Source organism: Trichosurus vulpecula, chromosome 6 (genome assembly GCF_011100635.1).
Source record: "Trichosurus vulpecula isolate mTriVul1 chromosome 6, mTriVul1.pri, whole genome shotgun sequence".
NCBI lineage: Eukaryota > Metazoa > Chordata > Mammalia > Diprotodontia > Phalangeridae > Trichosurus > Trichosurus vulpecula.
Window position 1 is genome coordinate 57,100,458 of NC_050578.1, and position 27,984 is coordinate 57,128,441.

Below are 27,984 nucleotides of genomic sequence, written 5' to 3' on the forward strand. Positions count from 1 at the left end.
CTGTATTCAGAGTTTAGTAGTGCTCTCTCTTGAGGTGGATAGCATTTTTCGGCATGGCTCCTTCATAATTGCCCAATGACATGTTAAGCTAGTTCTGGCCACAATATTTTGGGCTTCCAGCAGTATGTTTGACACCTCTAGGTTTCACCAGAGTGCCAAAGGGGCCAATGTCACACACAAAAAAAAATTAACAATACCTGAGTAACTTCTGTCCCAATACCCACTGGCATAAAACTCTCTACTTGTAACTGGAGATGAACGTCCTTTCTTGCATGAGGGCCAGGGCAGAGTTAGAGAGAAGAGAGAGTTAAAAGAAGTCCAACCTTCACCAGTCCCTTTTGAGAGTCTCCAAGTGACAGTACCTTCTGAGTCCCACTTTTGGGGACTTTGGGACTCTTCAGGACCTATTCCATTTGGGACCTTTGAAGCTTGAATTCTCTTTTTGAGTGACTTGCTCTGAATGCTCCTGGCTTCCAACTTTGGATAGAGAAGGTAGAAGAGGTTAACTGCAATTCAGAGTGCAGAAGAGAAGACTCTGAGAAAATATGAGAGGAGTTGCCAGTTTCCATCACATTCCTATGCCAGCCTGCCATTCTAGAGAATTGGGGGAATTTCCCTTTGGGGAAGAGCCAGGACTCTCTCTTTGTTGAGCTGAGTTACCTTGCTCCCAATGGGATAACTCATTTGTTTTTGTATATATTCTCCTATGTATACCTTTTCTGATTTCTATTTTGCTGATTTGGATAAAGGAGTTTCTTTGCCATTCTCTATTTTTGTTCATTGTGTAACTGGTGTCAGGTGGGAGCTTTGGATATAGAACTTATGGTCCTCTTTTCCCCCAAAATGATAAAGTGACAAAAGTTAGCTCAACTCTGATCATATTCCCTAACTGAACAATGTTTAAAGGAGTAGATAGATATACTTGTAGCCCAGTATCCCATCTATCTGAGGAGAACAAAGTGGTGGCCTCGAGCCCCATCCTCTTGCTTCACATCCTGGCAAGAATGAAAGCCCTCCTTGGAGGAGAGTAGGGGGGAAAGGTGCTAGAAATGTCAATCCTGCTTCCATGTGAGCCAGGCTATTACAGGCCCCCTCACCACATGTAGGCCTATTTACACCCATGGGGCCCACTCATCTTCACTCCTCAACCAAAACATCTGCAATAAATGTGAAATTCATTTTTACAACAGTTAATATAAGAAGAAAGTTTTTATGTTTGATATCTAAAATGCAATCTTATGCTAAGATTCAATGATTATGTCAGAATGTAAACTTGAGGGCAAGGAATATTTTATTTTTGAATGTATTCTCAGTACACATGAGGCAGTATGATGTAGTGGATAGAAACCAGTCTTGAGTACAAGGCCTGCCTCTAACACATGCTCTCTGTGACTGTGAGCAAGGGCTCTTGACAACACTATAAGATTATAAATTGAGGAATAGTTGTAGATATGCTTTAGTGAAGGTAATTTCCTCATGAGGAGTTTGGGATAACCATAAAATCTAGAGTCAAAGCCCTCTCTCCCTCCTTTCCCTCCTTCCCTCTAGTGCCTTATATGGAGTAGATATTTGATCAATATTTGTTGGGTTGAATCACATCAAATGGAATCCGTGAACATTTACTATCCTGCACACTGTGTTATTGTTCTGTGCAACAACTGCAGTTGGCACTTTTCTGGCCTGGGATCATCCTCTGCATCATTAACACATGGTGGAGCCTCCACATGGAGGTGCCTCTTGAGGTGGTGCTGGATTTGGCAGCCAATTCCATTTCAAGCTGGCACCTTTGTCTCCTTAGCTCCTCCCCATGGTCTCAGTGCTTTGCAATTTATTATACTATTTGACCTGTCATCTCCCCTGATCTTTTTGTTGTACTTTCCATTGCTTTATTTTTTTTTCATTTTTTTAATTATTTATTTAATATTTTTAGTTTTCAGCATTGATTTCAACAAGATTTTGAATTACAAATTTTCTCCCCATTTCTACCCTCCCCCCACTCCAAGATGGCATATATTCTGATTGCCCCATTCCCCAGTCAGCCTTCCCTTCTGTCACTCCACTCCCACCCACCCTTTCTTTCCCTTACTTTCTTATAGGGCAAGATAGATTTCTATGCTCCATTGCTTGTATATCTTATTTCCCAGTTGCAGGCAAAACAACTTTTTTTTGAACATCTGCTTTTAAAACTTCGAGTTCCAAATTCTCTCCCATCTTCCCTCCCCACCCACCCTCCCTAAGAAGGCAAGTAATTCAACATAGGTCACACATGTATCATCATGTAAAACCCTTCCACTATGCTCATGTTCTGAAAGACTCACTATATTTTGCTCCCTCCTAATCTGTCCACCTTTATTCAATTTTCTCCCTTGACCCTGTCCCTTTTAAAAAGAGTTTGCTTTTGATTACCTCCTCCCCCTATCTGCCCTCTCTTCTATTTTCCCCCCTTTTTTATCTCCTTCCTCCTTCTTTCCTGTGGGGTAAGATACCCAGTTTAGTGTGTATGTTATTCCCTCCTCAAGTCAAATCAAAAGGATGAGAGCAAGATTTACTCATTCCCCCTCACCTGAACCCTCTTCCCTGCCTACAGAAATGCTTTTTCTTGCCACTTTTATGTGACATAATTTACCCCATTCTATCTCTCCCTTTCTCGCTCTCTCAATACATTCCTCTCTCATCCCTTAATTTAATTTAATTTTATTAGATATCATCCCTTCATTTTCAACTCACCCTGTGAACTCTGTCTATATATATATTCCCTTCAGCTACCCTAATACTGAAATCTCATGAATTACACATATCATCTTTCCATGTAGGAATGTGAACAAAACAGTTCAACTTTAGTAAGTCCCCTATGATTTCTCTTTCTTGTTTACCTTTTCATGCTTCTCTTGATTCTTGTTTGAAAGTCAAATTTTCTCTTCAGTTCTGGTCTTTTCACTGAGAAACTTGAAAGTCCTCTATTTTATTGAAAATCCATATTTAGCCTTAGAGCATGATACTCATTTTGCTGGGGAGGTGATTCTTGGTTTTAATCCTAGCTCCATTGACCTCCAGAATATCATACTCCAAGTCCTTTGATCCCTTAAGGTGGAAGCTACTAGATCTTGTATTATCCTGCTTGTGTTTCCACAATACTCAAATTGTTTCTTTCTGGCTGTTTACAGTACTTTCCCCTTGATCTGGGACCTCTGGAATTTGGCGAAAATATTCCTAGGAGTTTTCTTTTTGGAATCTTTTTCAGGAGGTGATTGGTGGATTCTTTCAATTTCTATTTTACCCTCTGGCTCTAGAATATCAGGGCAGTTCTCTGTGATAATATCTTGAAAGATGATGTCTAGGCTATTTTTTTTTATCATGGCTTTCAGGTAGTCCAATAATTTTTAAATTAGCTCTCCTGGACCTATTTTCCAGGTCAGTGGTTTTTCCAATGAGATATTTCACATTGTCTTCCATTTTTTCATTCCTTTGGTTCTGTTTTATAATATCTTGAATTCTCATAAAGTCACTAGCTTCTACTTGCTCCAGTCTAATTTTTAAGATATTATTTTCTTCAGTGGTCTATTGGACCTCCTTTTCCATTTGGCTAATTCTGCCTTTCAAGACATTCTTCTCCTCATTGGCTTTTTGGAGCTCTTTTGCCATTTGAGTTAGTCTATTTTTAAGGTGTTGTTTTCTTCAGTATTTTTTTTGGGTTTCCTTTAGCAAGTCATTGACTGATTTTTCATGGTTTTCTCACATTACTCTCATTTCTCTTCCCAATTTTTCCTTTACTTCTCTAACTTGCTTTTCCAAATCCTTTTTGAGTTCTTCCATGGCCTGAGCCCAATTCATATTTTTCTTGGAGGCTTCTGATGTAGGCTCTTTGACTTTGTTGACTTCTTCTGGCTGTATGTCTTAGTCTTCTTTGTCACCAAAGAAAGATTCCAAAGTCTGAGTCTGAATCTGGGACTGTATTCACGGCCTGTTCATGTTCCCAGCCAACTATTTGACCCTTGAGTTTTTTTTCAGGGCATGACTGCTTGTAGAGTAGAGAGAACTTTGTCCCAAGCTTGAGGTGCTGTGCTGCTGTTTTCAGAGCTACTTCTACACAGCAAGCTTTGCCACAAGCTCTCCCCCAAGGCACCGCCAACCAGGATTGCAGCCCAGATCCTGGCAGGGCAAAGCAGGCTTTGCCCTCCTGCTCTAATCCACTGCTTAATTCCTCCCACTAGGGGGGCCTGGGGCTGGAAAAAACTGCAGCTGTAGCTCTGGAAGCAGCCTTAGATCTTCACCATCTCCACCACCACTGGGCCGGTGCCCAACCAGGAACTCCTCTCACTCTGTCCCAGCAGCTTTTCCCACTAACCTTCTCTGTTGTCTTTGGTGTTTGTGGGTTGAGAAGTCTGGTAACTGCCACAGCTCACTGATTCTGGGTGCTGCACATGTTCTTACCCGGCTCCCAGTCTAGTGAGTCCTGGCACAACCCACACTTGGCTCTGCTCCACTCCGCTCCCAGCTCCATGAGATAGACCCTTCCCAGCAACCATCCAGGTGGTCCTGGGCTGGAGCCCTGCTTCCCTTTGCTATTTCGTGGGTTCTGCAGCTCTAGAATTTGTTCAGAGTCTTTTTTATAGGTGTTTGGAGGGACCTGGGGGAACTTAAGCAGGTACCTGCTTTCCAGCTGCCATTTTCGCTTTATTTTTTTATACTTGAAAATGGATTTACTATTATAGTAAAAAAAAAAAATTGTACCTTTTCACACAGGAGGAACCTGTTGTGAACATTATATTTGAAATTGTGTACTTTTTCCCTGAAACAAACAATAACAAAAAACAGGTAGCCAGTCTAATGGAACGTGAACATATTCAAAAACGGTTTAGCAAAATCTAAGCTTTGCAGAAGGGAAGCTAGCTGGTGCAGTGGATAGAGTGCTGGGCTTAGATTCAGTAAGACTAATCTTTGTGAGTTCAAATCTGATCTCAGATACTTACTGTCTGTGTGACCCTGGGCAAGTCACTTCACCCTGTTTGGTTCATTTTCCTCATCTATAAGATGATCTGGAGAAGGAAATGGCAAACCACGCAAGCATCTTTGCCAAGAAAACCCCAAATGGAGTAAAAAATATTCAGACATGACTGTGAAACTACTGCACAGTAGCAACAAGCTTTGCAGAGGTAGTTAGGGTGAGAGCTACCAAACATGGAAAGTGGAAGAAAGAAACGTTTAAAATTAGTAATCTGGCTAGGGTTCTTCTCCTGGCATGATCACTTGGGTTTTACAAAATCACTTTGATGAGAAGCCAGAGGGTTGTCAATGGAGGTGCATGAGCATCAAGCAGAGAGTATTACTCAAATGCAGAAAAAACTTCTGTCAATCCAAACCCAATGTGTTGCCAGAAACTTTGAGCTATATCTACATAGAAAGCTGGCAGGTGTGAATCTGGGGGAGGTTGTACAACACTATTCTACCCTGCCAATTTATTAATTCATGGTTTGGCTACGAGGCAGAAGCTTGTTTATACTCATGATTCAGGAGCTTCCTTCACAAAGACAAAATAGCAGTTTGGGAGGTTGCTAAGGTAACAGATAGATGATGATGAGTGGGAAGGAAAACAGGAGAAAATAATATACAGGTATTTCTCATAAGGCAATTCAATATGTGGAGTTTTGCTGTTAACAAATTTACACTATAATGGTCTGTGACCTTATGGTTGTGTGTTTCACAAAGCATCTCTAACTTCTCATTTCACCTATACAATTCTTAACCTTCTATAACTTATCTGTAGAAGATCTCTGCAATATCCTAGTATGTTTCCTCTATGCAAGTGTTAATATTTCAGGGTTAACAGTGAAATAATTTGGCTAATATACCTGCTATCTCTCACTTTGGCTATATAACTGGCCCAACCCTCTTTTCAGGCATAAAGAGTATATCTATCTATCTATCTATCTATCTATCTATCTATCTATCTATCTATCTATCCATCCATATCTAGAATGGAAGGGATCTCAGAACTTATCTAATATAAACTTTTCATTTTATAGATAAGGAAGCCAAAGCCCAGAAAGATTAAATGTCTTGCTCAAGGTCACACAGATAGTTAGCTGTAACAGAGGCAGTATTTGAACTCAGGTCTTCTGACTCAAGATAAAGACTCTTCACTATACTTCCTATCCTTGATTCTTTCTATTTGTTCTAAACCTAATAATGATCAACAAAACAACTTTAACATTCAGAAACAAAAATAAAAACATTGTTTTACCTGAAGACATAAATCATATCTTTATAGTTTGTATATTAACTCATTTTTTTGTTAAAATGTCAATAATGCTGTTAGTTATTATACCAGCTATTTGCTGATATATTTGACACCGCACTTTGCCATTGAAGCCTACCTTGAAGAGAAAAAAATAAGAAAACCAATTAACAAAATGACGGTGTATGACAACTGTCCATAGTCTGTCAGCTCTCTGTTGAGTGGAGAAATCTGTTTCATTATCTGCTCTCTATGAATGGGAATGATCAACAGAATTGATTTCACCATATTTTAGTGTTGTATTTATTTATATTGTTGTAGTATAGCACTTAGCACAATACCATGCAATATTAGGTGCTTATAAATGCTTATTGATTTAACCTGTGGAATGTATATATCATAGCCTTCATTGTGCTTCCTTGACTCTATATACATTTGTTGAAGATGTTTCATGTTTTTTATGAGTTCTTGATTTTATTTTTACTTTCTAGTGCAAAATAGCAGTCCATTATGTTTACGTACCATTATTTACGGAGAGTACCCAATCTACAGACAACCATTTTATTTCTACTTTTTTGTTATCACAAGAAATATTACTATTAACATTTTGGCATATATTATTTTCTTTGCTCTCCTTTGGGATATGTGCCAATGAGTTCAATAAGTCAAAGTTATGAAAAATTCAGTGATTTTTTCCCAATATAATTTCAAATAATTTTCCACAACAGTTGGACCAATTGATAATTCTATCAACTGTATAATCATGTACCCTTCCAATATTGATTTTTCTATTTTTGATTATTTTTGCAAATTTGATAGCTGTCTAGAAAATCCCCAGAGTGTTTTTAATCATATATACATTTTTTTATTTTTAGTGATTTGGACCACTGTTTCATATAATTATTGATCATTTCTGTTTCTTCTTCCAAAAATTGTTTGTTCTTATTCCTTGATTATTTGTCTATTGGTAAACAGCTCTGGGTCTTTTGTATTTGCGTCAGTTCCTTAGTTCACTTAAGCTATTAAAGCTTAAAATTGCACTAATACTTTTTGGACACATAAATTGTATAACAGATTATTGATGGAGGTCACCCACTTGCAATAGACAATATAACTTATTCTAGTTACAATGATTTAGTTTCTTTGAAAACTTTTTATTATTCCATAATAAAATTATCTATTTCATTCTTCTCTATAACTTTTTTTGTTATAAACTTTCCCAGAACCATAGATCTAAAAGGTACCACCTTCTAGTCCTTAGTTTCACTCACATGTCAAGATATCGACCTTATGACATCATTGGTCCACTTTAAGAATGAAGAATGAACAGTAAGGACAACCAATAAATATTGTTTTACAAAAAGTTATTTACTCAGAAGAACATATATTTTCCCTCAACTTTTCAGATTTATAATATCCCCTATAGAGTCTTTGAGGAAAGTAGGTTCAAACTTAAAGTGAGATGATGCAAAACATTTGCTTCACCAAACTCGCTTTTGAATTCATTAGTCCATAGCCAATAAAATGTATTAAGTGCTTTCTATATGCAAGACCCTGCACTAAACTCTAAGGACACAAAAGAGGCAAAAGACAGTCTTTGCCCTGAAGGAATTCACATTCGATCCCCTCACAAACTGGCTACAAATTACCTCTCCAAGATTATTATATATTACTTCCCTTTATCTATAGTCTAGTCAAACTAGTCTTCTTGCCACTGTTTATATCATCTATCATCACTACTCTTTTGCATGGTGTTTGTCATCCTTGCAACCCAACCCAACAAACATTCATTATGCATCTACAGTGTACTAGGCACTGTGTTGTTGTATTTACAAATAATAAAAAGATAGTTCCTGCCCTTGAGGACTTTACAATCTAAAAGGAAAAAAACATACAAAAAGAGTCAGGAAATCTGGTGAGGGAAGAAGAGGTCACACCAGTGGGAATTGTACAGGGGGCTTCTTAATCAGTGGAGTTAAAAACAGGCAGGGCAGCAGATTCAAGGGGGAGTTGAATTCCTGTCCTCTATAAGAAGGCATTGCAAGGAATTCCAAATTTTACCATCTAGCCCTGCAAACATAGGGGAGAAGATGCCGAAGGAGTCGAAATCAATAAGGCTTGAGTTAGCAGCAAGATGGTGATTTTAGAACTAAGGAGCTTACCCTGGTAGAGTGATCTGAAACTAGTTTCTGCCTTGTATAAAGGAAGGTTTTGGGAGGAGTTCGATACTCTACCCTTCAGCCTTCTATAGGAAGGAGAAGGGCATATGGGAGGTGGGTCAATATAGACTAGAGTTAGAAACATGGTGTGAGATTACAAGTTATGAGTTTAACCTAGGAGGGGCACCTTTTTGTGTGGAGTTGAAATCAGACAAGGCAGGTAGAAATAGGCTCTCTATTAGTTTTCATCTCTTAGAATCCCTTTACTTACTCTGCCTCCTACATGAGGCATTTCCTTATTCCTAGGCTACTACTCCCTTCTACCACCAAACTATGTTATATTTATTTTATATATGTTTTAAATAATCCATTATGTGTACATATTGGCTTTCTAAATAGAACATAAGATCATTGAGGGCAGAAACTACTTTATTTTTGTCTTGCCATCAGTACCTAGCATACACGAAGTTCTTTATAATTAGTTGTTGGTTTATTGATTGATTATTCATCGTATTATAGCCTTTTTGGATCCTTACTCAGTCATGATTCTTTTTGTTGTTTTATATCTTTGAAAGGTAGTCATTCCTATTTTTTATTGAGATTTTTGTCTTTTAGCCTTTTTCTTATGTTCCTGATGGATTACCTCATGCTTACTTTCTCAATGTTCACCCCCTCCCTCTTGATGTGTTTTGGTCTCTCTCTGTCTCTCTCTCTCTCCTTGTGTGTGTGTATACACACACATATATGTATATATGTGAGTGTGTGCATATACGTCTTTGTGTATATGTGTATACATACATGTATGTGTATATGTGCATGTGTATATGTACATATATGTGTGTGTATATACATATATACATATATATATATATACACACACACACGTGTGTGTGTACACACATATTTTTTTCTTCCTAGGCCACAGAGTCTAGGCATCCTGAAGTTCAATGCTTTAGGCAGCTATAGTGAGTTTAGTCTGGGTCCTTGCCCTGTGTAATCAACTGAGAAAGGATTGTCCTCAGGTTTATAGTCAACTTCCCCTAATACACAGAAGCTGCTTCCCCTCTCTGGCTCTGAATTGCCAAGTCTTTTCCATGTTTCTTCCATAGTTGCAGTCATTAGGTTCAATGTTTTCCTCCTCTTGGAAGGGTTCAGAGTGGATCACTATCATGGGAGGTGGTTAGGCCTGGTAGAGACCACCGGAGATGATTTTTGAAAGATGTCAGTCAGGATGCTGGTGCTGGCTTTACCTAGCAAAGCCCTACACAAGTATCATGAGTGATAACTGTAATTATTTTAGGTTTGTAATGTTATTTAAGAAGGTTTTTGACATCGTGTAATGTTTCTGTATGCTTATCTTGTCAGTGCTATTTTAATTACAATATGCTTAGTACATTTGAGTTTGTTTTGAGGTTTTGGAGTAGAAGAAATAATGTTGAAAATGACCATTCTGTCACATTGCAAATTGTGTCACAACTAATGTTTCTGCATATTGGCTTTTGTTATGACAAGTGATATTTACTTTTAACATAGCCAAGGAGGAAGGAGTTTGCAAACTGGATTTTTTAAACAAATCTTTAAGAGCGGGTCTCCCTATTTCTCCTAGGCTGGAGTTCAGAGGTATGGGCCAATCCCACTCCTCATTGACTGATAAGCATGAGTGTCCCTTCATGAATGCTGTGATTGAACCAAGCTTCCTTTATAGCTATTTTTCACACAGGACACTCATACAGACTCTCCTCATGCCTGGAATTTATTCTCTACTCACATCCACCTCTTAGAATTTCCAGTTTTTTCAAAGCTGCGTTCAAACCACTTTGTAAGAACTTCCATCCATTTCATCCTTCCCCCAGCTGCAAATTATATTATTTTTATCTATTTTTGCATATATTTACACGTGAGCAAATTGTTTCTCCAAACTAAGTATAACATCCTTAAGGACAAGGAGAGGATCACTTTTTTTCTTTGTATCTCTAGCTTGGAGCATAGTACCTGCAAATGTAAAAGATGTTTTATAAGTGCATCTAGACTGATTGAATGTATTCCTGCAACAAAGCCACTCTTCCTGTTTTTTCTTCATAAATGTCCTTAATGATGTCTACAGCATTCCTGTACAAATACTTAGTAGCAATCTGTTGAATCCTATTTGAACCCAGCTAGTGTCTTGCCATTGCCTTTTGAGTGACTTCGAAATTCTCTGTGTTCTTGGCACTCCAGGATTCACAATTATGTCACATCACAAGGCGAATGTTCATGGTAGAGGAAAAAGGCCATTATAACAGAAAATATTATCAGGACATGAAAGCACTATACAATTTTTTCCTAATAAGATCATGCAAACTCACATGCTTTCAAATCCTTGGAAGTAAGGAATTTTATATTCATCCAGCCATTTTTTACCCTGTTATTTTTTCATCACATTAGATTCATTTGAGCGACCTATCCATGACCATTTTGGATTCTAATTCTGTTTTGATAGTCGATGGCTGTCTAGTTTTGTGTCATTCCTGGCCGTTTATTCCTTTGGCCAAGTTACTGATAAAAGTATGAAACATCAGGCCCAGCACAGATGCCCAGGACTCTCCACAGCAGACCTCTTTCCAAGTTGACTTCATGCCATTAGTTTTTGCAATTTCCTTGAATCCAATCATTCAACCAGTTCTAAATTTACCTAACAATACTGTCATGTAATCCACATTTCTCCATGTTCTTTATATGCATGGCATGAGGGACTTTATTCAAATGTTCTTCTAAAACGCATACAAATTTCCCTTGATCTACCACTCTAACAACCCTACTGAAAAAAAGAAAATTAGGTTAATATGGCAAGACCTCTTCTTGATCATTGTTTCTTTTTCTGTATGTTCACTAACCATTAATTAATTTTTTTTGCTGGAATTTGTATTAAGTGCACTGGCTTACTAGTTACAGATTACAATCTATTTTCTTTTGGGATATTAAGACAATTTTCCTTCTCCACTCCTGTAGTGTTTCTAAGGTTTTCCATGGTTTTTCAAAGATTCCAGACAATATCTCAGCAGTCACATGCTATTATTTTTCTTAATCTGTGCGTGCTGACTAGAATGCATTAAAGCTATCTAGGCACTATCTTATCACCTTTTTATGTGTTTCTATTCCCTATTAGCTATTTTTATTCTGTCTTTCCAGTTCAAAGGTCAGTATGCTAAGCAGAGGAAACAAACAATATAAGAGGTCAAAAGTTCTACCTTTTCTCATTCATCAGTTATCATTATTCCATCTATCCCAAGGTTTCCTTCATTTCCATCCCAGCAATCAATAACTTCTTTTTTGTTGAGAATCCCATCCAGAATAGCAGCTCCTCTTTTTTGTTCCTCCACCTTTGAAAGATGAAAATATCATTATGGAATATAAAGTATTTCTTTGGTTGTTTTGGGGGTGGAGAGAAAAGGAGTAGGGCTGGGAGAGGGGAGGGAGGAATGGAGAGAGATACAGAAAGAGAGACAGAGAGGCAGGGGAGAAGAGAGACAGAGAGAGAGAGAGAGAGAGAGAGAGAGAGAGAAAGAGAGAGAGAGACAGAGAGAAAAGAGAGAGAGAGAGAGAGAGAGAGAGAGATTGAGAACTAGAAGATAACAAATAATTAAAGTCTGTTATCACTACTATACCAGGTCTCTGCCAGGTTTCCAATTTGGTTTCCTAATTCCTCATCTATTTCCTATCTGTCTATGTGATGATTAGTTCTTCCAATGACAATATTTATTCTGTTTCTGATTCTATTAATCCTCACAAAATGCTCTTCAGTATGCTTAATTTTATCTAAACTGGTCAACAGTGGGAAGAATATACACATATCCATAGAGTTGAGAACAGAAATATATTTTAACCAACAGAGAAACAGAAGGGAAAGGGGAGAAGAGGAAATTAGAGGGAAGACAGATTAATGGAGGGATTAATCCTAAGCAAAAGCAATTCTAAGGATGGACAAAAATGTAACTCTTTTGGAGGTGACAAAGAATGGGAATATGAAGTTGTTATTGTTGTTCAGTCATTTATTTCTGTCATGTCTGACTATCCGTGACCCCATTTGGGGTTTTCTTCGAAAAGATACTAAAATGGTTTGTCATCTCCTTCTCCAGCTCATTTTACAGATGAGGAATTGAGATAAACAGGGTTAACTGACTTTCTCAGAGTCACACAGCTAGGGTCATGTAGCTAGTGCCAGATTTGAACTTAGGAAGATGAGTCTTCCTGATTCCAAGTCCAGCACTCTATTTACTGCACCACCTAGCTGCCCCTTGCAACATGAGGAGGTACTCATAAATCAGGAAATAGTTGAATAAGTTATGGTATAGAAATGTGATGGAATACTCTTGTGCTACAGGAAAGGATGAAGGGGATGGCTTCAAAGAAACCAAGAACTTATATAGACTGACAAAAAGTGAACAGAACCAGGAGCATTTTTACAGTGACAACAATATGATAAATACAAACAACTTCAAAAGAATTAGGAACACTGACCAGCATAATGACCAATCACAACGCCAGAGGACTAATGATGAAACATTCTATGCACCTCTGGATAGAGAGATGAAGGATTCCGAGTACAAAATGAGACATATTTATTTTGATCATGGCCAATATGGAAATTTGTTTTGCTTGACTGTGCTTGTTTGTAGTAAGGGTTTTGTTTTTCTTCAGATGGGGTGGGGTGGAGTGGGGGATGGAGAGAGAAGGTGGGTTTCTTGCCAATTGTAATGGGTCCTATCAGTAAATCTTTTATTATTTTCTTACTTTTTGTCTGTTTAATCAGGGAGGGACTAGTAGCTGGAAGAATCAAAGGACTCATGTAGGAAGGAGATAGTGCTTGAGCTGAATTTTGAAGGAAACTAGAAAATCGAAGAGTTTAGTAGTACTTGAGGAGACGAGTGCCTGGATTAATGCAGTGGCCTCATGAGTATAGAGAAGGGGTTGGATTCAAGAGACATTGTGTACTATAATATGTCAAGACATAAGGCTCCAATGGTCTGTTTCAGTTTTCTCCTTGGTGTGACAGTGCTCTACTCATCATCTTCCAGACACAGTTAGATCATATTTCTTCTTTGTTTTCACTTTGAAACCCTTAATTAAGCATTTTAGAAGGGTTGTTTTTTGTTTATTTATTTATTTACTTTTATAAACACCTTGTATATCCTAATTGAATGGGATGGCTTTCTAGAGACTGTTTTATTTTCCCTTCTAGAAGGGCTATGGGTCTGAACCTTGGGCACTCATTTTGGCCATGAAAGAAACGACACACACACACACACCTGTGTGTGTGTGTGTTTGTGTATATACATACATGTATGTATATATACGCACATGTATGTGTATACGCATATGCACACTTAGGTATATATACACTCACACATATGGACAAGTATATGTATATGCATACTTATATGCATATATATGCATAAGTATATGCATACTTGTACATGTATGCATACGCATACATATAAGTGTATGCGTACATATACGTATGCGTACATGTATATGTATATGCACACGCACATATATTTCTACACAGGCCATTGCAAAATTCTCTGTTTTTCTATACTTGCTGAAAGCCCAGTTCTTTTTAATTTTTCCTTGTTGCGGGTAGTTCCCATAGATAACTGCTGTAGCAAACTACTTTTGGGAGTTATCAACTTGAAAGTTTTCCCTTCCCGCCTACTTGCCTTATCAGGACTTAAATAGTTACATTCAACTCCCTTTGTCCTGTTTCACTAACCTCTTGCCTTATCTTATCAAAGAATCATGCATTTAGAATTGAGAGGTTATCTGTCCAATGGACTCCATTTAGAGATGAGGACACTGAAACAGGTCTATGCTGTGACCTTCCAAAGGTCAAACAGCTAGTAAGTGTCTCAGTCAGAATTTAAACTCAGGTATTCCTGACTCCCTATTAACTATGCCACCTCTTACCTCCCAAATTTCTTCTCCCTCTTCTCTTTTTTTCTCTGTCACCTCGCTTTTCCTTTCTGCTTCTTCCCCTCCCATTCCTCTCCCTTTTCCTTTTCCTTAATTCTCTCTCCACTTGAGTCCTTCTTCCTCTCTTTGTTACTCCCAAATTTCCTTTCCCCAAACTCAATCAAGCTTTCTTCCCAATTCCACCACCGGACCCTCCCCCATCTTCTTCATAAACTTTCGCCTTTATTAATTCAGCTTCTTCTAATTTGCCTTCTCCCATTCAATGTTCTATCATTAAAGCCTGAAGTAGAATCTAAGCAGAGATTTCTTTACTGCATAATGCTGGAGATAACTGGAAGGTGAAATTTAAGAAAATTAAATGGGAGTCATGATGGTTTTCTACAAATGTATTTAAATTGTACAAAGCCATTTCAAACACGCACACAAAAAGACTCAGGCAAACAAAGAAGAAAAAAGTTCTTAATGAAGTGACTTCATCTTCACTGCTAAGAGACTTAATTCAGAACCGGTTTTTTTCAGTAGATCATTATCCATGTTTTTTGGCTTCTTTACCTTCTTCTCCATCAGTACCACCTATTGCTCTCCCTTCCTCCCTACTTCACTTTTGGTGCTCAGTAATACTTCTTTCCATAGAGGCTGGAAGATGAATCTGAAATCCATTTTTATACTTGCTATCATAAAAGTTTTTTAATGTTACTATAACTGTTAGCTAAAGAAATTTTTGCATAAATTATCTATCTTGTCTATGATCCTACATTTGAAAGTCAACTATGATGTGTGCTTTTTTTCCTAAAGAAAATTAGCATTAATTGCCATCTTACTAGAACAAATATTACTCTTCAAGGTGATACATTTTCAAGGTCCAGAATCTCATAAGGTGATGAGATACTCTGAAACACTAAATCAATGATAAATAAAAGATACATGCAATAATGTGTCCTGATTCACATGAGATAAGAACTCTGATATTGTGCATACTAAACAATTTAGTAAATAGAATTACTAGTTAACTTGTACACTTGTTAACTTGTAATTTGTACACTTAATTTTCTGTATTTCCCTTATTACAATAAAAGTCAGTATAAGAGGAGTGGCTGATTATCACAAAATATTGTATAGAGGCAGTGGCATGTTGACCCAGAATGGTGTACTGTAAGAAAGGGGTAGTTGGCCTATTGACCCAGATGGTGGATAATTTCAAGAGAGCAAGAAGATCACATTTTTAGCAGTAGTGAACAATTGCCATTCTCATACCTATCTGTCCTACCCTTCAGTATAGTGTTGTGCCAGGAACATAATAAGAGATTAAGATATGTTTGTTGACTTATCATTTGAAGTATTTTTGAAGTCACTTAGTCCAGCTTCTTCATTTGACAAATGAGGTTACTGGAAAAATGAGAAAACTGGTGCCTGGAAAGGTAATCTCAGTTTCCCAGTCACAGAGTTTCTAAGTGTCTGAGGCAGGATTCACATCCAGATCTTCCTGCCTAGTAAAAAGCTTAAATGAGAGAAAAGAATTAAATATATGAACAAAAGGGGGATACTATAAATAAATCAAATAGAAGTAAGATATAGATTTTTTTCCTCCCAGTTTTTATAAGAGAAGGCTATGAGTGAGCAAAGTAGGAAGAAAAGACCTTAATATGTATAAGGAGAAATTGTGAAGGACTTTTGAAGATTGTGCAAAAGACCAGAATCTGATTTGGGGAATAGGAAATTTAGAAGTACTTCAGGAAAAAGGAGGAAGTCAATGTTTAGAGTTGAAAGAGTAGAATGACTGGGAGAGAAGAAGAAAGAAGATTAGAAGTGAAAGAAAGACCCCAGGAGAAGAAGGGAAAAAAGGGCAAGAAAGGAGGACATGAAGAAAGGAAAATTCACAGTCAGGAAGGAAGTCATCAGCTCTCTGCATCTCTTCCTTACTGCTAGATCTCACCTGACATCCCCTCCAGATCCCCATTCTCATTCCTTGTTGGACAAGTAGCCACTTCCTATTGTGAGGGTCCAGTTGCCTCTCGTGGAAAAGGCCCTCATTTCTATGCCATGGCCCAACAGATTCAATGATCCATTCTCTGGGTGACATTTTTTAATCCTCCCTCTACTACCCACCCACAACATGTTGTTGTTGCTGCTGTTGCCGATATAGGTCAGAGTGTCCCACTGCCTCTTCAGATACTGGCTTTTGTTTATATTTTTTAATTTAGCATTTTATTTTCCCCAGTTACAAGTAAAAACAATTTTTAACATTTGTTTTTAAAACTTGAAATTCTAAATTCTCTCCATTCCTCCCTACCCACCCCCCATCAAGAAAGCAAACAATTTGATGTAGGTTATACCTGTGTAGTTATGCAACATTACCATGTTAGTCATGTTGTGAAAGAAAACATAGACCAACCCCCCCCCAAAAAAAAAGCAAAACAAACCCTCAAGAAAAATAAAGTAAACAAAAAGTATGCTTCAATCTATATTCAGACACCATCAGTTCTTTCTCTGGTGATGGTTAGCATTTTTCATCATAAGTCCTTCAGAGTTGTCTTGGATCATTGTATTACTGAAAATAGGTAAGTAATTCACAGTTGATCATCCTACAATATTGCTGTTCCTTTGTACACAGTACATTTCACTTTGCATCAGCTCATGTAAGTCTTTCCAAGGTTTTTCTAAGAGCATCCTGCTCATCATTTCTTATAACACAATAGCATTCCATCATAATCGCATACCACAATTTGTTCAGCCATTCCCTGATGGGCATCTCCTCCATTGATGGGTATCCCCTCAATTTCTAATTCTTTGCCACCAGAAAACAGCTGCTATAAATATTTGTGTGCATATAGGTCCTTTTCCTTTTTTAAAAAAAAAATCTCTTTTTGGATATAGATCTAGTATTGGTATTGCTAGGGCAAAGGGTATGTAAGATTTTATAGCCCTTTAGGCATAGTTCCAAATTGTTCTATAGAATGGTTGAATCAGTTCACAATTTCACCAATACTGCATTAATGTCTAATTTCCTCCCCTATATCCCCTCTAACATTTGTCATTTACATTTTCTGTCCTATTAGCCAATCTAATAGCTATGAGTTAGTACCTCAGAATTGTTTTAATTTGAATTTCTTCAGTCAACAGTGAGTTAGAGTAATTTTTCATATGACTATAGATAGCTTTGACAGCTTCATCTCTTTTATCCGAAATAATTTACCCCATTATGTCTCTCCCTTTCCCCTTTCCCCAGGACATTCTTCTCTCATTGCCTAATTTTATTTTTTAGATATCATCCCTTCATATTCAACTCACACATGAGCTCTCTGTCTATGTATATGCCTTCTCACTGCCCTGACAATGAGAAAGTTCTTATGAGTTACAAGTATCATCTTCCATGTAGGAATGTAAACAGTTTAATCTTATTAAGTCCCTTAGGTGGTCCTTTTCCTGTTTACTTTTTTGCTTCTCTTGAGTCTTGTATTTGAAAGTCGGATTTTCTATTTAGCTCTCATCTTTTCATCAAGAATGCTTGTTAATCCCTCTTTTCATTGAATATCCATTTTCCCCGCTGAAGGATTACATTCAGTTTTGCTGCATGATCTTTGGTTGTAATCTTAGCTCCTTTGCTCTTTTTGTAATATCATATTCCTTCTCTGATCCTTTAAGGTAGAAGCTGCTAAATATGTGATTGTGGCTCCACAATATTTGGATTGTTTCTTTCTGCCTGCTTGCAGTATTTTCTCCTTGACCTAGGTGCTTTGGAATTTGGCTATAATATTCCTGGGAGTTTTCATTTTGGGGGTCTTGGTCAGGAGGTGATTTAAAGATTCTTTCAATTTCTATTTTACCCTCTGGTTGTAGAATATCAGGGCAGTTTTCTTTGGTAATGTCTTGAAAGATGACATCTAGGCTCTTTTTTTTGTTGTTGTTTTGATCATGGCTTTTAGCAGGCCAATCATTGTCTTTTTTAAATTATCTGTACTGGTTCTATTTTCAGGTTAGTTGTTTTTTTCCAATGAGATATTTCACATTATCTTCTATTTTTTCATTGTTTCTTGATTTCTGATAAAGTCATTAGCTTCCATTTGCTCAACACTAACTTTTAGGGAATTATTTTCTTCAGTGAGTTTTTATACCTCCCTTTCCATTTGGCCAATTGTACTTTTAAAAGAGATTTTTCTTCAGTGATTTTTTTTTCCTCTTCTTCCATTTGGCAAATTCTGCCTTTTAATGCATTTTTTTCCTTACTAGCTTTTTGTATCTCTTTTGGCATTCAGCCTCATCTGTATTTTAAGGTATTATTTTCTTCAGTATTTTTTTTAGTGTGTGTCTCCTTTACCAAGCTATTGACTTCTTCATGATTTTTGGCATCACTCTCATTTCTTTCTTCAATTTTTCATTTAGTCTTCTTAATTGATTTTCAAAATCATTTTTGAGCTCTTCCATGGCCTGATACCAATTCGTAATTTTCTTAGAGGTTTTGGATGTAGCAGTTTGACTTCGTTATCTTCTTCTGAGTGTGTTTTGATTTTTTTGTTAGTATAGTGACAATTCTGCGGTCAGATTTTTTTTTCCTGTTGGCATATTTTTCCAGCCCATTTCTTGACTCTTTGTTAAAGTAGAGGTTTGCTTCCAGGGTGGAGGACACACCATCACAAGCTTCAGGGGGTTTGTGCAGCTATTTTCAGAGATACTTCTAGGGACCTGTAAGTTTTCAGTTCTTCCAAGCTGGTATGATCTAAGGAGAGGTGTTTACTATTCTTCTGGCCTGTGTTCTAGTTTGTGAATGACCATAAGCACTCTTTTCTACTTTGGAACTGTGATGAGCATCCCTGCTCCTCTGCAGTCACAAGTTCTGGTGTGCTAGTGCTCCTCGTTGTCCTGGGACTGCCACCTAAGACTGCGGCCTGGATCGAGAATCCTGCTCACAATGCCAGCAAAGAGACCACTGTAATCTCCTTCTGACCATTTGTTCAACACCCTTACCATCATCTGTGAGCTGAGAACTCTGGAAGCAGCTGCTGATTCAATGGCTCCCAAAGCCTGCTCCTGGTTCGCTGGGGCCTGGCTGGTGGACTGTGTTTCACTCTGACCCTGGTGTCACAAACCTTTCCTGCTGACCTTCTAAGTTGTCTTTGGCTAGAAAATTATCCCCTCCCCCATCACTTTTGGGGTTCTGCTGCTTCAGGAATTGTTCTATGGAATTGTTTAAAGGTGTTCAGAGGGATTTTAGGGAGAGCTTAGGTGAGTGGCTGCCTTTTCTCTGCCATATTGGCTCCACGTCTGTTTCTATTGTTAAGTAACATTTCATTCTCTTCAGGGAGTGGTGAGGCATTCATGGAAACCTTTTAACTTTTCTACTAGGAAGGAGATCAGCTGGCCTTTCAAACAAAGATAATCACATGATCTTGGAGAAAATGTAGCCTCTGCACACTCTATTGAGGCCATTACAAAATTGTTCTTATTCCCTTCAAGTCCTAACACTCTGTCCTTCAGTACTAGAATTGTTCTTTAATCCTTTTTTTGTCTCTCACTCCTTCTTCTCCTTCACCTTCAATCCTCCTTCATTAGATCTTACCTCTCTTTCTACTTCAGCTTCCCAAATCCTTTCAATTTGACCAAAAAAAGCAGTCTTCATAAAAAAGCCTTTTCATAATTCGCAAACCTTTTGCAATTCTGCTTTCTCTTATTTCTCTTCTTCCTCCTCCCCTTTATTCAACCTTATAGCATGAAGTGACAGATCAGTTGTCTACCGAGGATGTCCCTATGAAATAAAGATCTCCTAAAATTTTTCCAACATGAGGACTGCTCTCCATCTCTCCCTTTGTGGTCATCCATGTGGTTTCCATTGATACTAGAAGGAATCTAGAAAGCCCTAAATATTATAAACTCATGGTCTTAAAACATAAGTCATTAGGGACAGAGGTCATATGTTTTCATCACTGCTATCAAATGAAGGCAAGAAATTCAAAAGAGAAATCAGATTTTGGAATTCAACAGTTAGTTAATAAGATGGTGTCTGAGAGCAGGATTTAGATTTTTATCCCATATCTTTAAATATAGGAATTACTGGCTCCTGGCCAGTGACCTAAGAACATCCTATATATTTTTTTCTGGTATCTTATAAATCTAATCAAAAGGATTTTAGGTTGCAAAGAGATGGGAGAAGGGGGAAGGAAGTGTGTGTGTGTGTGTGTGTGTGTGTGTGTGTGTGTGTGTATGTTATTTATTCCTTTCCAACTATTTGTGACCCCATTTAAAGTTTTCTTGGGAAAGATACTGGAATGGTTGCCATTTTCTTCTCTGATTCATTTTACAGTTGAGGACAATCTAATCAATAGAACAGTGTAGTGGGTTTCTTTGTCCTGCAAGTCATCAAGCAATGATGTTGAGAATAAATTTTTTGTCGTAGAAGTTTAACTACATGACCAGTTACTGTTTACATGGGAATGATAAGGAGATGAGAAGAGGCTATCTTAATAATAAAAGTTGCCAGTAGCTATTATTTATGTGAACTTTCAGGTTTCAAAGCTCTTTGCAGACATTATCTCAACTTATCCTTCACACAACCATATGAGGTAGCTGCTATTATTATTTCATTTTTAAATGAGGAAACAGGCTGGGGGAAGTTAAGTGACTTACCCATGGGTAACAAAGAGACTAATGATGCAGGATTTGGGAAGCTGTAAAAGAGTCAGGACTTGGAGAGAGATCTTGTCATGCCTATGTAGCCTTACTTCTCTTACCTTTGCTTTCCTCATCTATGAAATGAAATCAGTCAATCAATAAGCATTTATTCAGCACCTACTATGTGTCAAAAACCATGTTGAGATGTGGAGATATTAAAAACCACCAAAGACAGTTGTTACTCTCAAGGAGTTCACAGTCTAATGGGGGCCAACAGAGGCAAACAACTATTTGCAAACAAGATAGAGGTAGGATCAATTGGATTTCTTGGAGGGGAGGTACTCTTTAGAGAAAGTAGGATTTGAGCTATGACTTGAAGAAGCCAGGAAAACCAGGAGACAGAGGTGAGAAGGAAGACGATTTCACATGTGGGGACAGCCTGTGAAAAGGCACACATTCCAGAGATGCAGTATTCTGGATTGTAGAGTCCTTACCGCAGAGTGGAATGTAAGAAGACTGGGAAAGTGGAAAAGGGTGATATAGTGGAGAACTTTAACAGTCAAATAGAGAAGTTTATATTTGATCCTGCAGGTAATAGGAAGCCATTAGATTTTACTGAAGCTAAGAGGATGATGTGGTCAGACCTGCAGTTTAAGAAGCTCACTTTGTCAGCTGGGTGGAGTATGGACCACATTGGTGAAGTGGGTAGAGAAGAAAATCCTAAAGATCCCTTATCATATTCCATATGTCTGTAAAGTTGGCTAAGTACAATTAGACCTAGAAAGATTATGGGGGGAAAAGCCCCCAAAATTAGACAGATTCGCTTCATAGAAACTTGATGTGGAAGTGCCTTGGGAAGTCAATGGGATGTTTTAAGCAGGGAAGATTCAGTGTTAATATTCAAATTCTCAGATATTGGAATCTTTGTCCTATGTGGATAAGTAGAAGAACAGTAATAACTGCAGATAATCAGCAGAATTGGTCCATAACCTGCCTTTCAAGTATTCCCCAACCTGATGTGATACATTATTACTGTTAGAGAAAAATGAAGAAGACTAATGAATGTGAAAATGTTGAACCCCTTATAAGAGGACCAACCCTAACTAATTAAGATCTTCCACACATGGAATACTTATCCTGTGTCGGGTATGCTTAGGAAAGACATCAGTAAGAACTTGTATTTGGCTAAAGCCTTTTTACTTTCATTTATATAGTCTCCCGGGGGTGGTGGTGGTGGTGGTAATCATTTATTTTGCCCCTTTACTCCCTTACTGGCTCAATTCCCCACTTATGAGCATTCTACCTTGCCTAGTAGCACGTATCTACCAATGGTTCCATTCCCCCAACTCCTGATCATTATTGTTTGTTTCCAACATCTTCCCATTATAACCAGGGCACTTTTCTCTGCTCCCTCCATACCCCTCCTTCATGATGACTAATGTTGGCCTGAAATGTTCTAGCTTTGATCCATGTCTATGCTTTATGCCTTTCTGTTTCTGAGACTCTTAACATTATGGGTAGGCATCATGAAAATGTTAAGTGTTAGGTGTTAGTCAATATCTAAATTTATTCTGCTAGTAATTGTAGGATGGAACAGGAAGTAATTGCAGAAATTCATTGTGAGAAGAGGGACAGAGCTCAGAGTGGCAACAATAAATATGTATAGGAAAGCAGAATTCCAGGAAATATTGAAGAAAAAAGACTTCACATGCCTGGGGGGGTTGATTGGATGTGAAGAATCGATGAGAAGCAAACGTCAAACTTGGAGGTTTCAAGCCTACAAAAAAAAAAGGATAGAAATTCCATTATAAAAAAAATGTTCCATTATCAAAAATGTGTAATTTGGAAATGGGAAAGAGAATAAGGGGAATTATAAATTTGATATTTAAAATGTTAAATTTTATGTTACCATGCAACAGCCATGTGAAAATATCCTTTAGAGAGTAAGAAATACAAGCCTGGAACCTGGGTAAGAGATTAGATGGTGTAGATTTGAGAGTCATTAGCATAGATAGTTGAAATAGATCACACTGAAATAAAATCACAAACTGAGCTATTTTGTGGTGTGACTAAAATTCAGGGTGGACTGAACCCAGGCCAAAATTCTGAGGGTGGCATACTTTATTGTGGAGAAAATGGGCAACGTGATATACATTGTTTAAAACCCAAAATAGGTTTGATGCCAATAAACTAAACATATTAAAGTATGACCTAAATTGCCATCTGTTGAGGGAAAGAAACATCTGTCCTATAGGGCAAAAGCTGAAGATTGGAAATTTCTAATTAATTTCAAAAGCAAGCATTGCAATTTTAAAATAAAGTCTCAAGCCTTAATGAGCTTTTTTCCCCAGTAAAGTTATCCCAAAGAGGAGAAATAAAAGATAATAATATTACAAGAATGAAGGAATATAGATTCCCTAGGAACCATCACAGAACAAATTAAAGTGGGACTGTGCTTAAGCCACAAAAGCTAGTGAAAACTTACACCATGTTATTGCTTGTATGTTCTCCCTAAGCATCTTTTCAGTCACATCTACTTATTTTGGGACTGAAACAAGCAAGCGGGGTAGTATTGTAAGATGCAAAGATCACAGTCAGGGGAAATGAATTCTTATCCCATCTCTACTGTGAACTAGCTATGCGATTTAAGTCATTTAACCTCCATAGGCCTTGGTATCTTCATTTGTAAAACAGAGAAAGAGCTTGAATTAAATTATTTGTAATTATCCCTTTCTGCTTTAAAATATGTATGGTCATCATCCTATAGAAAAAGAAAATTATATCCTTTCGATCTTATTTATAAATTACCATATGATTTCTGATAATTAAACTTTTATTGTGAGTGATGAACAAAAGCTTTTATTAGGAAGATGTAGTCAGTTAGTCAATAAATATTGATTGAGTTATTATGTGCCAGGAACTGAGAAGTAGTAGGGATACAAAACAAGGCAAAAGACAAGTCCATGCCCTCAAGGACTTGACAATCTAATGGAAGAGAAAACCAGCAAACAAATACGTACAAATAAACTATGTACAAGATAAATAGGAAATAATTAAGAGAAGGAAGTCTCAAGAATTAAGAAAGATTGGTAAAGTCTTCCTAGAAGATAGGATTTTAGTTGGGTCTTAAAGGAAATCAGGAATTGGAGATGAGGAAAAGCCCAGAGCCTGGAGATGGAGCATATGGTTATGGGATAGCAAGGAGGCTAGTGACTTTGGACTGAAGAGTACATGGTGGAAGTAAAGCGAAAGATTGGAAAGGTAGGAAGGGGATAGGTTATGAAAGAATTTGAGTGCTAAACAGAAGATTTTGTATTTGTTGCTGGAAATGACAGGGAAACACTGAAGTTGATTAAGTAGGAGAGTGACATGGTTGGACATGAACTTAAGGATAATCATTTTGGTGGCTTTACTAAGGATGGATTGAAGTGAATTTCCCATATGCATTACTGGAAGGAACTCCCATGTAGGATATTTCCTATGTGAATGAATTTCTTTACTGCCTCCCTCTCACCAAAAAAACCCATTCCCCAACCTAGACTATATAAATATGTGTATATACAGCATCTATATTATAACTCAGAGTAGCATTATTATTCTGTTTAGTGTACTAAGAATCCCGTTGAAGAATATTAATTTCTCCTCATTTTGTATTATTTAATTCTTATTTACACAAATATGTTTTTTTAAATGTTTGTACTCCTACTTGTATCTTGTACCACCTCCATTTGCCAATATATTAATATCACCAAGGAAAGATACTTCCTCCTATATAAGAAAAACATTTGGAAAAAAATGGAAATCAATTTGTTAGAAATTATGTTTATGTCAACATTTTGTACTATACTCCATAAAAAGCTCCAAATTGGAATGCAACCTAAATACAAGAGACTATAACATTTAAGAAGAAAAGTAGAGGAGACTAGAAGGAGAGACCTTGGATAACTATGGATAAGTAGAGAATTCTGAGATAAATAAGGGATAGAGATAGTCTAGAAAGCAAAAATAGACAATTTTGGTAACATGCAACTCAAAATTATTTTGTGAATAAGATCATTTTAGCTAAAATAAGCTGAGAAGCTGTTAAATGAAGGAAAATCTTCACAACAGATTGTTATAATTAATCTGATATCCAATCCCCAACAGATAAGTGGTAAAAGGTTGTAAATAGGCTGTTTTTATAAAAGGAAATGAAAATTATCAACAAACATGTAAAAATATGTTCTAATTAATAATAGAAATGCTGATTAAAACATGTTTGAGATTGGCAAAGATAATGAAATACATAAATCACAAATGTTTGAGGGGTTGTGGAAAGACAGACACACAACTTCCACAGCTACATAATTGCCCAACTGTCCTGGAAAGAAATTTGTTACTATTTTGGAGAAGTTGCTAGACTGTATATTCCTTCTGACACCATGATAGTGCTATTAGATATATGCCCCTGGAAGTGACAAACTGAAAGAAAAATTCCACGTATGAAAAAAAATATTTATGGTAGCACTTTTTGTGGTAGCAAAGAACTAGAATAAAGTGGAATGATGAAATAAATTGCAGTATATGACTGTTACAGAGTATTATTGCTCCAAAAGAAATATGAAATATGAAATATTCAGGGAAACTTGGGCATGCTTGTGTGAACTAGTGCAAAATGAAATGCATGGAATCAGCAAAACAATTTATACAGTAACCACAACAAAGCAAACATCATTGAAAGCTATCAGAACTCTGCTCAACGTGGTGATAAAATATGACTTCAGTGATCTGTTGTTATAACATACCTTCTTTCTCTTGGCTGGGATGTGATGAATTCTAGATTCAAAAGGAAGAAAATTATGGCGTGTGAGTTTTGCTTAACTGTATTTCACTATGGGGTGGAATTGTAGGTCACAAGTTGGATGGATCATTGGACCTGGAGTCAATGAGATCTGAGTTCAAATCTGGACCCAAACACTTACTGTGTGATCACTTTACTTCTGTCTGCTTCAGTTTCCACATTTGTAAGCCAGAGATAATAACAGCACTTACATTCTAGGTTTATTGTGAGGATGAAATAATATTTGTAAGCATTTGAAAAACTTGATGCATTATTTAAATGCTATTATTATTAGTAGTAATAATTATAATATAATATAATATATACACTATGTATATAATTACAATAATAACTATTAGTAGTATCAGTGAGCTGAGTGGGAAGAATGTGGGTCATGGTTCGGATATGACAGTGATATTTCGTTCCTATAATAAAACTTGCATGGCTCAGTATAATTTATAAACAGTTTCCATAGCTCAAGTAAATATCTGGCACATATATGAGTATCAATAACATATTAACTTATTTTTTAAAACTAAAAAAAACCCTCCAAACCTGTCCATTCAGTTCATTTCTTTTATCTGCCTTGCTGTTTCACAAGTGACAGCTTAGAAAACTCTTTGAGTAATACTTGTTTCAACAATTTATGAAGTGTTACTCTAATATTTTCTATCCCACAGGGAGGAGTAAGTGGATTGACTGGTGATTTAGAATTTGGAGAAAATGGAGTCAATCCCAATGTACATTTTGAAATTCTTGGAACCAACTATGGAGAAGATCTTGGCAGAGGTGTCCGTAAGGTAAGGCCAGGTGCTGATAAATATGATTTTTCATAATGTTAACTGTAGCTGAGCTTAATTTATCTGCATCCAGCATGGGTGTAGAACTTTGTACAGTTTATACAGAGTTGCATGAAAAAGAAAAAGGGAGGTATTAGATTATTACCACAAGTTCTAAAGTATGATAGAGTTTATTAAAACACAAGTTATTTATAGTACAATTTTAAAATACCAGGTAGGAGACACTGGTAGTCTCAATGGGAAAAATCTTTCATTTCACAGTCTGTCCTTTTAAAAAATGGTATATTTTTTGTTGCTATAATATATTGCTTCTGGTTTGTACTTTTGTAAGATGTATAAGACTGGAATGATTTCCCAGATAAATTTCATATAGTGAGAGTGGAAATTCATTCTAAAATGTGATATTATGGTTTTTAGCTTCTGTATTTGTCATGCAATATATAGAAAATAATCGGGAAGTATTGAATCCTTCTTATATTCCATGCTATAGGTCTCATGTAAATAAAATGAAAAGTGGTTTCCAATAAAAGATGTTTTTTAAAACTTTTATCAAGGAGAATGTTGCCCCCACCTCCAAGAAAAAAATTATTTTTCTGTAGCTTTGATATATATATGTAATTGAGAGTACAAAATTAAATGCAATTGAATAGCATGAAATGAAATAATTGAAACTTATAAAGAGTTTTAAAGTTTGCAAAGCACTTTGCATATGATTTCTCTTGATTTAAGGCAATTTAAGATGTATAGAGAATTCATAACTATACATCTCTAATTGCACAGATGAGACTTCCATCAATGTTCATAAGCAGTTGTTTCTTCAAAATGCAGAGACGTAAAATATAGATGCACTTAGGCAAAATTACAGCAAATGACGCAAAGAATAAAATCCATAGCAGTTTGAGAGTAATAGACTCCTGGGAAATTTTTGATCTGCCACTGCATTTTTGGTTCCGATGTACTGAATAGTTTTGTTTCATGGAAGTGGGCAGACCAAAAGAGTTTGACAGTATAATCAACTAAACAAAATTATCTACCCTGTAAATCAAAATTATTTTGATTCTATGCAAATTTGAAACTATGGAAATTGTACAAAATCATGAACGTTGATCTCTTGTAATATATGATGAGTTGGATAGTAACTAACTTTTATTGGATGCTAGAGCTGAATATTTGATGGTGGTAAACATTAGAAAACAACAGATTTCTATTAGATTTCTATTTATATCAAAGAAATGTATTTCAGAATCATTCTAGGAAAAATCAAACTTTATGAACAACACATAGTAACCAGTCAAAATGTGGAAAACAACTTGGTATAATTACATAAGTCATAAAGAAAGATGAATTCTTATCTTCTAAATATGCCATCATAATAACACTGACAATGCTTTGAATGTTGGGATAATTTTTAGACGCAGG

General features: G+C 36.7%; 1 protein-coding gene across 1 annotated transcript in view; it reads left to right on the forward strand.

The window, feature by feature from the left end:
• The window catches only part of LOC118854613 (glutamate receptor ionotropic, delta-2-like), a 225,827-nt gene extending 198,419 nt beyond the window's left edge, over positions 1–27,408 (forward strand). The window contains exons 5-6 of the mRNA XM_036764947.1: positions 26,446–26,565; positions 27,346–27,408. Coding sequence (XP_036620842.1) covers positions 26,446–26,565; positions 27,346–27,408 — 183 coding nt within the window. The remainder of the gene's footprint in view (positions 1–26,445; positions 26,566–27,345) is intronic.
• Positions 27,409–27,984: the final 576 nt, after the last annotated feature.